This window comes from Myzus persicae, unplaced genomic scaffold, assembly GCF_001856785.1.
Source record: "Myzus persicae strain clone G006 unplaced genomic scaffold, MPER_G0061.0, whole genome shotgun sequence".
Taxonomy (NCBI): domain Eukaryota; kingdom Metazoa; phylum Arthropoda; class Insecta; order Hemiptera; family Aphididae; genus Myzus; species Myzus persicae.
In genome coordinates, this window is record NW_019103124.1 from 150,560 (window position 1) to 169,506 (window position 18,947).

The window sequence follows — 18,947 nt, forward strand, 5'->3', positions numbered from 1 at the left end:
TCTTTGAACCAATAGGACTAAACTTATACGACGTAAAACGCATATTTCTATAACAGATGATTTATTTAAAAATCTTTGAAAGTAGTTTGATAAGTTATGTATACAATATGCGTTAACTGATAAGTAACATTTTTACATTTATCCAGCTAAACATTTGCGTCCTAGCTAGACAAATATAACATATTGTACCTAACAACTATAAGAAGTCAATATTCAATATTTTGAAAATTGGTATGTATATCTAGGTACACACTATACGTTCTACTTACGTCTGGTAGTATTATAATATCTAGTTTAATATTATATAATAATACAATATAATTTCATCAGATTTACATTTATTTGATGATAATATTGTTGTTCAAATCACTTTGCGTGTATTTAGGTACTCTACTTGGATATGAGGTAGTGAGTTCGGATTTCGTGCAAATTTATTGAAAAAAAAAATTACAGAATTGTTAATTTATTTTTCTGAATAATCAACGAGAACTTATGGTGTCAATAAAGATTTACGGAGAAAATTAAGTTTTATTTAACAATTATGGAGTGAACACGTTTGGTGAATGGTTGTCAACTAGCAGTGATACAATGGAGTTGTGCGTTCGTGCGTCATACGAATGAACCCTAATGGCCTAATCGTATCATATTTATAATTAATTTTTGAAGTTTAAGTAAATTCGGCCCGAAAGAAAAAAACAAAGTTATTTTATTCACTTCGGTACGGTCAACTGTCAATGATTAATGCCATAGATTTTGTAAATTTTTCAACGACTTAGGAACCTATACATATGGAGTCGATCGATACTTCGAACTTTATGACGCGTCAACTAAGACGAATTATCGTTTATTTCATAACGTAACTAGGTTCTTAATATATTATTGTCTTGTAGAAGGTTTTTCAACGGAGACATTTATATTTTTATAGTAATTATTTATAATTATTGTAGGTTAGGTTAGGGTAGGTTTTCTTTTTAAATTCAAGATGAAACTGTTGATCGAATACCTCGATGAATATCTACAGAAATATGGCTTGTGATGATTTAGAGCATCGCGGAATCATCAGTCCATAAAAATGTACGCATGTTTGTAAATAAATAAAACAAAACAGTACCAATATTGTGCTTTAGATATGGAGTGGTTTGTAAACATTTCATCAAAGGGTTAGTAATAATAACATTTTCCAAATAGGTACACCGCGATTTAGTTTATCGATCACTTGATAGACGGCGGGTAAATAAAATCAAACTTTATACGTTTTCATAAACTAAATTGAGAAGTAATATCATACAATATATTACAGCTGTGTACATAATATTATTTTAACTACATGGCTGAAGAAAAATGTGTAATGTATTTTATATTCTATACAGTATAGGCAAAGTTGATGTTAATAAATCAAGTTTAAAAAAAAAATTGAGAAAACGTGCAGAACCAGATCATATGCCATAATGCTACTTATTCTATAAATATTTTAAACACACTAATATAATATTAAGCAAACCACATGGCGACATCTAATTGGTTTTCGTCTACTTTGTATAACATTGCATTGTAGTAAATTTTTCGACTAACTATTATTACATTTGAGAACCAAAATCATTAAAGTTATTACATTTATAATATGATATCACTACTTCACCTAAATTCTATAAGCTTGATACAAAATTAAATTGTTTGTTTTCACGATTCTTTAAAATCTTATAAAACTAATTATAGAGATAACTTATGTAAATATTCTAAAATTTTAATAATTCATTTTAATTAAGTCGTATTCAAATGGTTGTTTAAGTTCTAAGACTTAAGCAGAATATGGGTGAATGAAAAGTCTATATTAGATTAGTTGGTGGGCGGGTATGAATGATAAATAACACCGCCATTACACACCTTGTATATTTAATACAACAAAACCGAGGGGTTTTTTAATTTTTTCAAAATACGGTGTGTATAATTCATTATTTATTTATTTTTAATAGAAAATTTCGGGGTAGGTTTACTAATTATTTACTCACTAAGTTATTTTACTGAAAACAATGGTACCACACATTATATTATTATAATAATTCTCATTAAAAATCAAGATTTCCAATGGTTAGGTTGATAATCATCAGACATGATCATCATTATTTATACTTTCAAAGTAATATCGTATACTATTCATCGCACTACAAATTATTATGTTGTTTACCAGAATTTGCCAAGTTAAACGCCATGACCGAGGACAGACGCGGTTCTTTCTAATATGACAGAGGCAATTGCGAGGAATTTCCGCCGCTCGTGGTAGCAATGCATGTACCCGGGTTGATATTTTTTACAAAATCAATTTCGGGCGATTTCAAGTTATGATTTTTGGTGTGTACCATAGCTATCGTAAAGCTATAATATATACTACTGATGGGCCGGACGCAAAGTAATAAGTGTACAAACCGTTCAGCCTTCACGGTCGTTGACGTTTTATTATAATTACATTGTTATGGTAAACATCTACGCCCGCTGACTTTGTATTTAGTTATCCCCTTGTCCCTCATTTCCATTACTCTTTCTCTCTCTCTCTCTCTCTCTCTCTCTCTCATCCCGACTGGACTTGGCCGTCGGCGGTTTTAATCCGTCGGCACGTGGTTAATTTACTTCGGTTTTGCTGCGGGTAGGTAGGTAGGTAGGTACTGGCGATGACCGCCGCAGCCACAAGCCATCACCGGTAACTGATGTGAATATGTACCGGAATTAATCTTACATAATACTGCATACAATATTATAACATTAGAATTACCACTGGATCACTTTAATATTTTACATATTTATTGTACCCACATCAAGAGTAAGTTATGAAAAAAGCATCACCAACGTTGAAACTATAAACGCACGGATATACTGGTTTACAACTAATATGAAACGATAGATTATCGACCACCTGGTACCAATATGGAAATAATGATATCAACAAAGCAAAGTATGAAAAATACATGGGTAAATTATATTTTACAAAAAACAGTTTATACTTTTCGATATTATAACGAGCGTTTGCCCTTACAACAATCACTCTGTATTTGTACTCTATAGTTTAATTATAATATTTACGGTATACTTAATATACTATTTAATATTGAATTTCTTCAGTGTTGAAAGTCACCGGTCAATAATAGTATCGAAATTCGTAGTAGACAAACTTTTCGATATGTCTTTATACGCTGCATATTATTGTCGACATTCATATTAATTGGTGGTTCAAGGGAATATATAACATCAATAATCAAACTGTAATTGTAATAATAATAGTAATAATAATATTATGTAAATATATAAACAATTTTGGTAAATTGAAATGTCACCATACATCAAATATCTATTGAAACTCTACAATATAGGATTCCAAGTACTCTTAGCGCCGCTGCGATTTTCGCCCATTTCACGCTAGACGAGGGAGGAGAAAATTAAGGAGTACGAAATACCTCTGGAAATCAATTTCGCACGAATTTCATGACAAATAAACGGAGTGTCAAACTTGTTCAATTAATTTTCTCAATATTTTCATAACAATCAAACTGGGAAAATAAAAATACAATTATATTATACATAAATATAACATCCCCGAGGATAATTATATGCTCATAAAAACGCGAATAGACGAAAATGCATGTGCGTAAAAGACCCACGAGTACAAAATATATATTTTTATTAGGCATTGTTATTCTATTGTTTTTGTTGTTGAAGCGAAACACAAAGGCGCCCTAGGAGACCGAACGATGTCGGCTGTGCGATCGTTTTTGGCCACCATAACCGTTGAAGTTCGGCCCGGAGCGTCGTTTTTACGGCTCTCTGGTCTCGTAGCAGAACCTTTCTCGGGACTGATGAATCGCATTATATACCAGCACCGCTGGCACATGACATGTTGTTATAATAACAAAATGCCAAAAATAATAATATTACAAGAGTTTAGTATATAATATACAACAATAGATATGAGTATAGTTTTAAGCGCCATAAAATATTTTACACGGACTTTCCATCCGAATCACACGCCATCGTGATCCTCGCGGGTCGTCGAACGCTGAACATACAATAAAATATATTTTACATACAATCGTTAATGTGCATTTATAGGGTTAATTCGATTTTATCAATCGTGTTAAATAATCAACGCGCATTAGCTTAATGCGAATCAAAAATGCGTCTATATAAGCACCTAACCTCCCAAGTTCACTAAACGTAACGTTCAATAATGATTGCAAACAAATGTGGTAATAATATGTGATGTGGATTGACACTGCGTTGTGTGATAATTAACAACCTAAACAAAAAAATATGATATTATGATATAAGGACCAATTGGGTTAAAAGTCGTTTAACTAGTGTGGGTTATTAATATGAATATATGATCGAATGACCGACGATGCCTACAATAATCACGTTCCCATTTATGCATTTTCTATTTATGTTTCAAGAATATGCGTCTTTACGTTTGCTGCAGTTTATATTATTGTAATAAACGATGACAATAATATATAATATAATATAAGATATTAACGACGGAAATCTAAACTTTTCTAAGTTATATACAATTTTTAAATTCTGAACGGAGTGATGAATAGATCGGTTTTACAATGATGTGATTGAGTGTTTTTTTTTGTCTATGTACATGCAAATATATTCTGAATTCAAATTTGAATGAAATTAGACTTTGGCAAAGAACGATTTTAGTTATTTTGTCATCATTTAAAAATATTATGTATAAGTAAGTATTTCAACCATCATATTATATATTTTTTACTCGTGATGATATTTTTTGAAATGCAATATTTTCGGAAACAGCTAATTTACTTAACTACCTAACCTATAACATTATGAATAGCAAAATAAATTACATTAATAACAATAATATCATAAAATAAACTTATTTATAAACGCTCCGAAAATCTTCACTCATAATCGTTTTTTACATTCATTGGCTTATAATTTACTTCAAAATTAACACATCCATTAAAGTGACCCACTCGACACCTATTGCACAGCATAATAGCGGAACCCACTAGCCCAACATTTTTTTAAACTTAAAATGTAATAGCATATTTCTGAAAAGTAATATCAGTCTTATAAAATATTCTAAATTAGTCCAAACGTTCAAAGTTTGAAAACATCCAAATCCAGAGCATAATAAAAAAAATAAGTAGACGGCATAATTTAGCTTGAGTAAACAGTTTTAAAATAATAGCAACCAGAGATTCATTAATTTTTAATTATTTAAAATCAACATAATTATTATAAACGTTGTTTTAATTTATAAAACGTTGAAAATTTGTCTTTAATAAAGCGTTAAGACGTCAAAAATATATTAATGTTAAATAAAGTGTATCGTTGCTTAGCTTATATTATAATATGTATAAATATAAAATAAATACTGCATGTATAAAAATATATTATAATGGAAATTGATGAATAACATTTACCAGTTATCCGTGTTGTTCACTAGTATGATGGACGGAACAAATTTAGAATAAAAAATAACAAAATTTATCAAATACTGCAGTATGAGTCCCTGTTGTTGTATAGCCGAACTTATGAGCTCAACAATTATTTAATACTTCGAACCGTCCTTATAGGCAGTTATTATAATGAATCAATATGTCGTCAAATATTCTAAATGTATCTGATAGTGTCGTTCTTTTGATCCGGTCTTAATCTCGGTCCGATCGTGGCTGGTTTTCCGTCGTTGTAAAAAGCTGCACGTTATTGGCTAAATGGCCACTCAATGACTATTTTCAGTATGCCATGTAATCAGTGGCATGTGTTAGACTTCCAGTGTACTCCTGAAACACAATGGTATTGACAGAAGGTGCTTTCCCGACATTGAATCTGCATTTCGAATTTATTCTTCAAATTCTGTCAACTCGTCCAATACTTTCCTCGGTATAATAATTCACGGTACATCAATTTCTGATGATGCCATACTATCATCAAGTGAAATAGTTGACGATCGTCCGTTATTCGGACATATAGAGATAGTGTTGGTAATTTTAACGACCTCTTAACGGCCACCGCCAGTACTGTATACGTTGTCAGTTCGTTCAGCACCTCGAAATCCACCGAAATCAATGTCGCCGTAGTCGTCGGCTGTTAGTCACGGAGCTCACTGATAGCACAAACAATTTTCGGGCTCGCAGTTGTTGAGGTCACTCAGAGTGACTCTCTGAGAAATAAAAAAAAAAAAACCTTTTAAAACCAAGATAGATTTTTAAACCAACTGTCTTCAATACTTTGTATTGATAAGTAAAATCATGGAAAACAATACAATTAATGCAACCATTTGTTATGAAATTGTATTTTATAATACATATTATTTTGAGCATATGTCTCATATGTTCAGTACATGGATTAATGTATATTTTTAAATTGTTGTGTGGATTTAGGTAGTTCTAGCCTCCGGTTCCTTAATGATAAGGTTACAATACATGAACCTTCACAAGTGAAAATTTTGAGAAACCATAAAATAAGAGGTAACGAATAAACAAAATATAGATAAAGATTTGTTACTGTTTTTTAAATTTATTTTTAATAATCAGTGCAGGATTCCTATTGGCTGTTACTTTAAAATGAACATAATTTGCAATCGATTATAATTGTCCTGATGATATTTTTCTAAATAATTAACCTTCGATATAATGCTCCAAACACTAATTAACACGTACAGTAGCCGGTAGGTACCTACCAATTTAAAGTATTGCGGAAGGAAACGCATGTTGATGTTTTTGGTACGTTTAACGAATATTGTTTCGTATCTTTTTAACATAGAATATTGTAATTTAAACGAAACATAGAGTTTAAGTGAAAACTAATGTTTAAGGTGTAAATTACGAGAAAAGGCTTTTAAATGGCATAGTTTATGAAACTTCGTAGACACGTCATGAATTCACTAAAACATTGTTAATCAATTAATAGAAGTTTAATTGGGTCTATACATATCTAAGAAAATACAATTATTTATTAGGTTTATTGCACATAACATATGTATAATATGTTAAGTAAGGTATAAAATAAAACAATTTAAAAAATGTACGCAATGCAAAACAATGTCTATAAACTATATTTCTTTAAGAAAGATGATTTAAAATAAGTAAATAGTCAAACATAACTATATATTATTTACGATTTTAAAATTAAAATAGTTTGTTCTCGTTGCTAATAATTTCACTTGTATGTTAACATACTTTATATAATATTATTGTACAGAATCTACATAATAAAATTGTGTTTTTCGTTATTCAAAAATTTGAAATAAAGAAGCATGAATTCGATCGTTTTTTGATGTAAATCAAATCACAAATATTGGAATCACAAATAACACAATTAAATAACGTGAATGTAATATAATAATATTGTATTTTTATTTTGTAAATAATTAAAAATATGGTATTAAATGTTTTCTTTGTTAAACTTTCAGACTTCAGTCCAACGGATAAAATATAAAAACTTTTTGATTCAATTATCAATTACATTATCTGTACAAACGTTTTATTTTAAGTAATAATGTATACTTAAATTATGATATTATTAGAATAATTGTATACTATTTTATAGTAGATGTACATTGTATATTATTTATACTTAAATAATACACATGAAGAAAGAGCATTGTGAAATCTATATAAATTCCGTTCTTATTTATTATAATTGCTTACAATTATTATTAAAAACAAAAATTGTACATAATTATGATTAAAATAGTGAAAATTAATACAATCCATTACCATTTAATTAGAAAATATTTTACAAAATGTAAAATAGTATCTTTTCCACATAGTGGATAAAATTCAGGTTCAATATACATGAACCGAAATCATATTATTTTATGTGTTGTGTACATTATATGATTTTGATTAAATATTATAAAGTTGTCAAAGATCAAAATTATTGTCTATTTTTTTGAGAATGACTGATTTCTGATGTGATCTATTATACATAAAGATTATAACTTAAGTATGTTTGACACTAGAATAGATTTTGTGACCGTCATCAAAAAAAGCAAGTCAATCATTGAATAATGTAATAATATATTATGCTTTGAGATAGTTTTAAAAACATTTTTTTTTACAAGACAATTTGTTTTTGATAAGTGTAAATCGTAAAGTTATGCAATATGACGTGCGATATAGTATTCGACTTAGATTTCCCATCTGCTAACAATAATTATTTTTCACAACTCGTAAAATATAATATAATAAAAATAGTTAATGATGAATAAGAATAACTACTGTACGGAATAGATTATTTTTATTGTAACATACACACAATCGTGTTTGCTATTTGATACAAAATTATGGGCGAGAAGGATTTAAATATTAATTTATTGTGGTCCAATATAGTACCATTTTTTTTTTGTTTGCTAAAAACGTTGGAGAAGTAACTCAAAAAATTAACCACCAAAATAGTTAAATAGGGATCGCTTGTAAATATAAATATCCTTTTGAATCATATTTCATATTCTATTTAAGAATTACACGAAAAAAAAGACGCATATAAAGTTTAGAGGTACTAGTACTTACTAATAATTAATAAGTAATAACCATAATATTATATACAAATCCGGGAAATAATTTGAGTGTAAAACATGGGTAGGTATAATAATTATTAAAAGCTTGAATTATTCATGAAATAGACAAATCAAAATAATAAATAAAAACAATAATAATAAGTACGAATAATTGGATTTTAATTAATAATAATTAGTGATTATAAAAAAAATAATGTATGAATGTGGCACATTATACAATATTCTAATTCAATTTTTTGTGTTACATATAATATAGTATAGATAGTATAATTTATAATCATAAAGTGCTAAATAAAACATCGCATTCATTATACATTTAAGTAGCATGTGCGTTAATGTAAAAACCTGTTAGGTACATTTTTTACCTTGCTTGATAAATTGAATGTTTCTCCAAATCTTCACACTTTAATGTGAGAAGCTGAAACACAATAATTGAACGTAGACAATATAACGTAATGTCTTTTCGAAATTTACAGGTATTATTATGTTATATTTTAATAAATGATATATTAAAATGCATAACGAATTTTTAACAAAAAAAGTATCATAATTCATAATGATATGTTACAGAAGGTAGTTTTGTAGGTATATGAGAATTATAATATATTAGTAAGTTAAACTGTTCCACAAATAATTTGTTACATAATATGGATTTGATTGTAAATGTATAATAATATTGATCATGATGTGCCAAGGGTTTGTACAACTTTTAAAATATTAATTAGGTAGAGATTATCTTTCAAACTTTTGGTATATTTGGTAAATATATGATTCCACGCTGAATACTTATACAAAAAAGTTAATTATTTAAAATGAAACTATGATCAGTTAATCTAAGCTGTAAATTGCATTGTATTATTTAATTTAGAAAGTACATGTAGTATCTCAATGACCTTTAAAAAGTTTTTAATTTGAACTCTTAATCACTTGAACTGGCTCATCAAGAAAATAATAAACTATTGAAATGATTTGCGTACAGAATTGTAATACTTCTCACGATAAAGTGTATATACCATACGATATTTTGATTATTAAAAACTTAAATATATTTGACGAAATGTAGATACTCTCTTAGTATGGTCGTATATGGTAATACAGGACAGGAATCTAGAAGATACCATAATAGTTCAAGTGCTTGTGTAAAAACTAAAAAAGCGTATGCGTAATTCCTGGAACTCTCACTAAATCAGACGAAAAAAAATACAGCACAACCATTGACTTAATTTCCGTATATTATATGCGTTTAGTATTATTAAAAGACCCAAATAGCAAAACGCGTTGTTTAATCATTAAGTGCCAGAACACATAATAAATATTCATAAGGATCCATACCTATAATTGGTCAATAATTGCACCAACATATTTCAAAAATCAAAATGTATCAAGTCTTATTAAAGTTTGTGCATTTTCATTCTTAAATCATGAACTTTGCACTCGTCAATTCATACTATATAAACAGACAAATGTATATCACCTATTTTTTTTTTTTCACTGGAAATAAACATCGCTATTAATATGGATAATATGATATTTTAGGGAATATTATTGAAGGGTTCTTATCTTTGGATGGCCTCTCTTATTCTGTCATTCTGTCATTATATCATATTGTTTATTGTACACATTATCACATTTGCTTATTGTCTTTTTGTTAATACAAATTGTAAATGTTCTAAAATAAAAAAAAAAAAAAGGGGGAATATTATAAATATATTTAGTATCGTCGATCGAAATTCACACAAACTTTCGAACGTTACAATATTGTTATTAAATTATAAATTATACATATAACATGCTATTCGCCACCACGTGCCTTCTAATCATAGCAGATTTATCGATTTTGTTACGCGCAACGGTGCCGCACGAAAACGAATTCATATCGTGTTGTTATACCACACTTTTGTTCGTTTACACAACATTACTAGTTGAAACATTTTTTTTTCCTCGGCGTAATGTATCGGAAATGCATTGAACCGCGCACCGTCGGCGCTGCGGCGCGTTGATAAAAGGCCAATCCGACCGCCGCCGGTTCACATACTGCAAGCGAGGGCTTTATTTATTTATTTATACGTTTGACGTTTGTTGGATTTTAGTTTTTATTTCCGTTAGATGTATTTCGACCCTTATTTTTAAACAACGCGACGCGCAAATGGTCTATCAACTAGCCGGCCGCCAGGCTTTAATAGAAACTACTATTCCGCCGCGATAAAATAATATTATATTATTTATATGCGGCCGCCGTGATGCACCGACGTCACCTCATTCGATTAACCATGGGCACCCGTTAGAGTGAGTTGGAAGCGTAAGGTCAGTCCGATTCAGACTTCACATTGTCCTCCCGACACGTCTGTTGTATATGTGTGTTGTTAATTATTCATGTTAAACGTTTTGTTCAAACTCTTCCAATTCATACGCTAACTTACTCCGCACTTTCTCGCAGCCACCCGAAAGCCGTTAAAATACATTATTAAAACTCACATTCTGTGACTGTACAAAGCGATCTCCTCTCCTTTACTACATACTATTCCTTATACCTACTACACTTAAATAAACACTTTTTAATCCATACTCCCAAATTTCTAAAATTGTTATCCTTCAATTTTTCACCAACATCGTTGTTGGTTTTATACATAACTCATTTCTGCTTTTGATTTTAATTTTTACCGATGTTCTGATTATCTTTTATCAACTAAGTCTTCCTTTTACATCACACAGTTTCACATTTATTTTCTTATTACCTACCACCCACTGCCTCTTGGTACGCAGCCAAATGATTCAAAAGGATCAAATCCATTAAAACAATATCTTCTTTATCGCCACTGATTCACTTTCCTGCCTTCGTGCTCTCTTAGCAGTACACGTATGTTATAAACGCAAAATTCTACTCATGTAAAAAGATCAAAAGCCTCTTACTTTCTCTTACTGAGACAAGCTTTTTATTAAATTTCTTTGTGTATCCGATCATACCGGAATAGCTATAGTTACAAATTCCCTAACAAACAAGTCAAATTCACAACATCTTCCATAGCACTGGACTTCAGCCGTAACTTCAGGATTTATGTAACGAAATTATGGCTAAATTATTATTGAAACGCTTCATCTCATTTCACTCATATAACTCTTTCTAAAACCGTCCTAATCCATCTCATATTTAGCCAAACTTTGTTTTCCACTCGTTGTATTCAAATTGTATTAACCTAACTTTAGGTCTATTAACCGTGAACATACTCTTCAACAACCCTGGGATATGTGACATTACTCTTTGCTTTCCGACTATTCTAAATTATCGTCTCATTTATTATCCATTTTTAATCTTCCAATGTCCACTTTAGTATTCAAAGTATGTTATTAACCTAAAAAGAAAATATTATATTTCACACATCATCATTATTTGACTATACATTTTATATCACTTAATTTGTGTTTACTAAATAATTTGTATTTTACAAAACGACATTTAAATCTTGTAAATTAAATTCCAATGTTTCAACTTGAAACTTATTGTAAAATAAAGCTTAAATTTAAAAAAATATGTTTACGAGTGTTTCATAAGGAAAACCACTATTATTCATAAATTAATAGCACAATAAACGTGATTGTGAACAAAAACAAATCCAATACAATGTGTTTGTTGTCACAATTTTCAACGATTATTTTCCAAAATATCGATCAAGGATTGTTCATAATTTAAACTACTGCTAAAATACAATTACTGTTGTTTTATCTTTTATGGCTATATTACGAGTACAACTTTTAAAAGTCAAACAGTAGTTTTTAAACAGCACCATTAAACTTATCGATAGGTAGGTAATAATTTAAAAAAACAGAATTTCAATCTTATTACAAAATATTCTTAATCGAAAATAAGATAATTATATGATCAATGTCTAGAATATTGTGTAAAATATTCTATATAGTAGATAAAAGTTTTGCTTTACTTACAAACGTGAGTATATTTTTAAGTCCTTTTTTAATGTTGTTATGGAATACAATCCTCTGGTTCTAAAATTCAAGAATACATTATCGTTAATACGATGATCATTGTTCACCCACATAAACTATTCTACTATTTTTCTATTTATTCATAATATGTTTGCAAACACGATGTAGGGTTTTCATTATATTTCATTTTTAAATCTAAACCAAAAGTATGCACTCATATTATATAGATATAATAAAGCATATTTTAATTATATAGAGTACGATACATCTGATTATACATTTTCTATGATACCATCATCTGATCATGACGTATTTGTATCTATATCTATAAATTCGATTATAATATTATTTTACATGAAACAAAAATAAACCGTTTAATAGATTATGAGACAATCATGTTTGTGCATAGTAATATGCTCACTGTCACTAGCAAAGAATTTTTAAAAAGTTTCATTGATTTTAATATTATGTTGATATTTCCATCATATTTGATATCACATGATGTTAGAAAAAATTGTATGGTACCGAGAAAACAGAATTTTCAATATTTGGGATATTGAGTTTACCTACACAACATTTAGAACCATTGAAAACTTTCATCAAAACTATATACACTAAATTAGATTAAACGATTAATGTGCTTCATTAACATTTCCAGAACTACCTTTTAGTACATAAGGTTTTTTTTACATTTTCTGCAGCAGGATAATATTTATAAATATGTATAGTTGTTATTTGGGCAAAAACATTTAAATAGTTTGTATACATGTCATACACGTTATAATTTCCAAATAAAACAGTTATTAACACTAAATATAATATTTAATTAATTAAACAACAATTAACAAATTAACTTGTATAAGTACAACTTTTGTATTAGATATTTAATTATTAATAGATTAAATCATGAAGTTTTACAGAAATAAAAAAATCATGGCTTTATTAAAAAATATGTATGTATGGCATCAGAATTTATAACATATTCTGACAAGACAAAACAAGAAAGGAATAATTCAGTTTATGAGATAAGAAACTAATGGTATAATAAAAGGCCTAAGTGTATAAATAAAAGAAAATGAGCTAAAAGAATCAAAATCAGACACCACAGTAGATGGAGGTGTGTGGTAAACAAGAAAAAATGAAGGAGCAATAAATCACTTAAGAACAGGCTACGCGCGGCGGTTGTATACCCTTTCCCACATAATGATACAAAAACTACCGATAAAATGTTTAACCGGTGAAGAAATTTGAACTGCGAGCCAGAATATATGTATACCAACTAGAAAGGTTGAGAAATCGATTATAACTTAAAAGTAAAAACCTTAAGAATAAATGAACATAATAAACTACTCAACCCAACTAAAAACCATTGAATAAACCATAATATACCTACTTTGTTAGCCCAACTGTAGCCTATAACAATTCCAAAGCTCAAAATGTATTTAAGTCATACAATCTATCCAAATAGCCAATAGCTGGTCGATAAAAATGTGTTGAATACCTACTTAATTAATACTGTTTTTCATAATATATGTAAACATAATATTCAACCTTAAACTATAGCTGGTACACAATAGCTAACTTTAAAAACAATCTAAGTCGTGTTATGGGGGAACAGGATAGATCCACTAAAAGTGTATATATTAATGGAATGATTTATCAATGTGCTACAATATATTAAACAATTTTAATGACCTGACGAAGGTATATATGTTGAGAATATTTCATCTTACTTTTCATTTTATCGTTAAAAAATATATCTCATAATATTAATAAAAAAATTGAGGCTGTGCACTTAATGCAAAATAAAATATTAATAAATGCAATTCAAAAATCCAAATAATGTTTTGTAAAAAATTAATAGGTGTTAAAGTTTAAATAGACTAAATAATTTTTAACCATTAATTTATAGCCAACATTTTAAAATTTATTCTTGGTATTATCCATTTTAAATAATTTTAAAGACAAATAAAATGTTATAATTATTTCATTTAGGTATTTAAGTTCGAGCTTAAACACGATAAAACAAACACGCTTATGAAAGCCTGTATAAAATAAAAAGTAATCCATAAAAGTTAAAAAAAATCGTGACGAAAATATTGTTAAAAATACCGTAAAATGCGATATAACTTAAAATTACAAAATATGTGAAAAAAATTAAATTCAAAGTGTCAACACATAATTGTTATATACGTAGCTTAAAGGCTGAGCTAGAAAAGCTAAGCCCGAAATCACGCACTAAGATGCATTTGCTTCTAATATATTTGCACTATTGATGGTAAAAATATTACACTATACACAATAATAAAGCATATAATATTTTAACAACCAAAGATTTGTTAAGATAATTTGCTTATAAATTAAAAATTACGATGATAACAATTTTTAGAATCTCAAATTAAATAACTTGATACAAATATCTTAAAATTTAGCATTAATATGTTAAGTTAATTTAGTTTTATAGATATTATATGTTACTTTTAACATTGGCAAAGTGAGTAAGTAATGTTGTCAATTTAGACAATTCATATAAAATAGTATTATTTGCAATGAAAAAAGTCAAAACTTGTATAGTAGCATAATATATTAATATGACACAATATTATGTTTATTGTGCAGTTCAGTGCGAACAAAAATGTTGAAAGCAGGTATTACAAAAGATAGAATAAATTATTATTTAAGTCCAACACATTTTGTTTTATCCTACAGTGTTATGAAACATTATGCACCTAGTATAACTTTTTCATATTTATAACGAATAAAAAAAAATATTGTCAGCAAATTGCTGACATTTCAATTACTAAATCCAAGAGGTTTATATTTTGAAATTAAACCATTTTGATATTCTTTTTATCTTTCTTTAATAATTCTTTCATTTATTTTTGAAACTGTAATATTTAAGTTTAAAAAAATGTTAATTTCAAATTTTTCAACCCTCGCATAAAAATAAATACATTTTCGCTATTGTGATGTATCATTTTTCAGATCAACATTCATTTCAGTTAATTTTAGTTTTCAATGAATATACCCTTATAACAGAATAAACCTCAAGAAACTCTATGAACACTGATCATACGAATAAAATTATTTAAAACGAATAACGCTTTGGTACATAAATGTATTGGACATTGATGATGAAGATCACTTATAATATCAAAACTATATCAGGAAAAAAAATGTTCAGTGTTTCGTGGAAATCCATGCGATGGAATAATGTTTTATTGATCGTATGTATATTGTGTATTTTTTATACCTACTACCTAAGCATCACATGTGGTTTAACACTTGCCGTGATAATCATTTTTGTAAGGTAAAAATACAATTTGTATTATGACATTTCTAGTACGATTTTATGACGACGTTTTCTTTTGAAATAATACAATTAAAATATCTTGACTTTTGAAAAACAATGTAGTGTAATGGATTTAAAATTAAATTTAACCAACTGGTGATTTAAATCAGTCAAATATTTCTAAATAATATCACCTATACAGATGTATCGTAAATAGTTTTTTTAAATTGTATATTTTTGAAATATTATATATCATTCAAAACTAAACAAGAGTAATATACTATAGTGACTAATTATAACTGGCTATTATGCTTTGATCATATTATACTACATACTATTATTGCAGTAATTCTTATCTCAAAACGTAATTAAAAGTTACATATCATCGAAAAACAGTATATTTTTATGCATTACAAATTTGAATTTTTTACTCACGAATTCGGTATGTTTATGTTCATGTTAATAGCTGGTTCTGTAACATCAACGACGTTTTTCTCGCAAAAGTTTAACGCATGACAACGGTATGCTTTAAATTCAGTTGCATTTTTCAATGAATCCGACAAATAGTTTAGAACTACTATATGACCGCAAACTGAAAACATTTTATCATTTTAGTCGAAATACATATGTAGTATTATATATTTTTTTATCTAAAAACTATTAAAAACACTACAGTTGTGTTTATTATAATAGGTACGTATATCAGCACAACGGACCGACTCGAAGTTATAAAGTTAGTAAATTATAACGTGTAAGTAGATAGTGGTATGATGTTCTTCGTTGCATTGTACAAGTCACAGCAGCCATTTAACACAACACTGCAATATTATTTGTCACATAATATTTTATAACCCTGGTATCTGGAATAATACTTGAAGCGTAGTTACGTCAGAGATATTAGGTATACAACACAGGTTTTTACAAGAGAACGGGTGGCGTATGAGGCCAGTTGTTATTGATTTATTTATTTTTACGTTCAATATTTTTTTCCCTATAATATTCAGCACAAACACGCACATATTTATCATCAGGGACATGTATCCATCGCGATTAATAACTGTACAAATGGTTCTTATCCGACAGTACGGATGTGATGCACCAATGTTATATAGCTGTATAATATCTATGATATAGCCGTCGATAATGGTTTATTTTGAGATAATATTGTGATAGATGTATTTTAATATTTTTTTTTTCGCAATATTGACTATAAAATCAATCGAATTGCCTGTAGTAGCGCAATAAATAATTTAATAATGGAGACACTCCTACAAAAATATATGTCCAATAAAATCGCATAGACCATGCTACAGTAAGAGGTTTTATGTATCATCCATACTTTTGTGTATACTAATGGCATGACGTGTATAATTCAATAATGTAAAAAGAGGTTCCTTAATTACAATTATTTAAAAAATGTACAGAAACATTGAGTTATTTGTATTGAATACACTAATACAATAATTAAAGTTGAAAATATCAATCAATATTTAAAATTTAAATGGTTTTAGAAAATATGAACATTAATAGTTAATAAATTATTATTAACATAATTCCATAATATTAAGACAGAATACACATGCATACCAAGACAATTTTTAAAGTGCAATAATAATCTAAAATATATCTAATATACTTATACTATTCATATTGTTAATTCAAAATTTGTAAATTCATTTTCCTCGAATATTTGTAAATTTTATAACTTATTACAGTACAGTATACATTACATATCTATATGCCTTATTTTTACAAATGTGTATATACTCGTATAAACGTTATTTCGACTATTATTGAGATTCCAGAAATATTGAGAAATTCTTCTACATTTTAATTTAGTAGCATGTTTATAAAACATATTATATCATTATAATTTATAAATTATTTTTCATATTTCCAATCATAAATTTTTTTTTTTTTAATTAACAAAACAAATTTTATTTTAAATCCATGGGTTTTTTTACTAAGTAAAATACTATTTACTATATAAGTATATGCCTATAAAGTTAATTAAGTCATAAATTATAACTGCATAACATGGGACAAAAATCAACTCGGCAAGTAGACAATATATTTAATCAATAAGTTGCTTTTAAATAAAAAAGTAAATTGTTATGTAACTTATTTTGTTTAATTACAGTAAAATCTCGGTAAAACGGAATCACTTGGGACCATCCAATTTTTCTGTTTTAACGGAGTTTCCGACTTTGCGAAGTTCACATTCATTATGTATTTGATTTGGGACCAAAGAAATTGTCCATGTTACCGGGGTTTCCGTCTTACAGAAGTTCCGTCTTACCGAAGTTCACTGCAACTTTAACTAGTTAAAAATAGAAAGTTAACTTTAAACTTAAAACTCAACTTCCTTTTTCCCATATTAACTAAAGAGTAAAAAAATGAGTTGAATTTGCCAGCCATGCTAAATGGCAATATTATACCCCAATAATACCATATCCCATATTTATTGATGAAAATATAAAATTTACAATCGCGTGCGTACCTATCTATTACAATATTCTATATTTCCAGTGAAAAACAAATATTGTAATATGACAGCCTTTTTCGGAGCTTTGGATCTGCTTTTCAACCCGCATAAGCTGAGAATTCGATTCTAAATATTGTACACACAAACAGACAGTTAGTCACTTGGAAATCGCACTCGAACGTTTGAGGCACAATGCTATAAGTTTTAATGATATTACAATCGGCACGTATACCCGGGTTTAAAATCGACAGCTGTAGCTCGTCGTTGTCGACGTCTGTATAATAATTACCATGGTTCACGAGCGAGGAGAAATCACGTTACAAATCTCCGTCACGTGTCCATTTTATATGCCATCAAAGGTCCTTGTTCGCCGTATAACACGCTCGCACATACACATTTATATAGGTACTAAATAATATTATTATGTATTTTATATTCGTTACACTTGGAAAAGAAAAATGTATTTATGATTCCATAAAAGCAAGACTGTACTACAGCTCGTTTTAACGGTTATTAATATAATTATGGTTTTCTGTTAAATAAATAGGTATCGATGTCGATGAAAAGTCATATATCTACGATTAACAACGATACCATGTCCCCTACAGTTTAGACGCATAAATTATATAGGTTATACCATTGTGTATATATTATTGTTAGTATATAAACCCAATGGTTATACATATAGT

At 28.3% G+C, this 18,947-nt stretch overlaps 2 protein-coding genes across 5 annotated transcripts in view; one reads left to right on the plus strand and one right to left on the minus strand.

Annotated features, from left to right (window-relative positions):
- LOC111033830 (ras-like protein rasC) overlaps positions 1-18,947 on the plus strand; it is a 169,482-nt gene that overhangs the window by 90,788 nt on the left and 59,747 nt on the right. The window lies entirely within an intron of this gene.
- Positions 8,754-18,947, minus strand: part of LOC111033828 (lipase member H-like) — a 37,065-nt gene continuing 26,871 nt past the window's right edge. Inside the window, exons 6-8 of one of the 2 annotated variants that reach the window (XM_022314754.1) lie at positions 16,209-16,365; positions 12,482-12,541; positions 8,754-8,960 (exon numbers count right to left, since the gene is read on the minus strand). In XM_022314754.1, coding sequence (XP_022170446.1) covers positions 8,948-8,960; positions 12,482-12,541; positions 16,209-16,365 — 230 coding nt within the window. In that variant the 3' untranslated portion in view covers positions 8,754-8,947. The remainder of the gene's footprint in view (positions 8,961-12,481; positions 12,542-16,208; positions 16,366-18,947) is intronic. The other variant, XM_022314756.1, reaches the window with a different exon arrangement.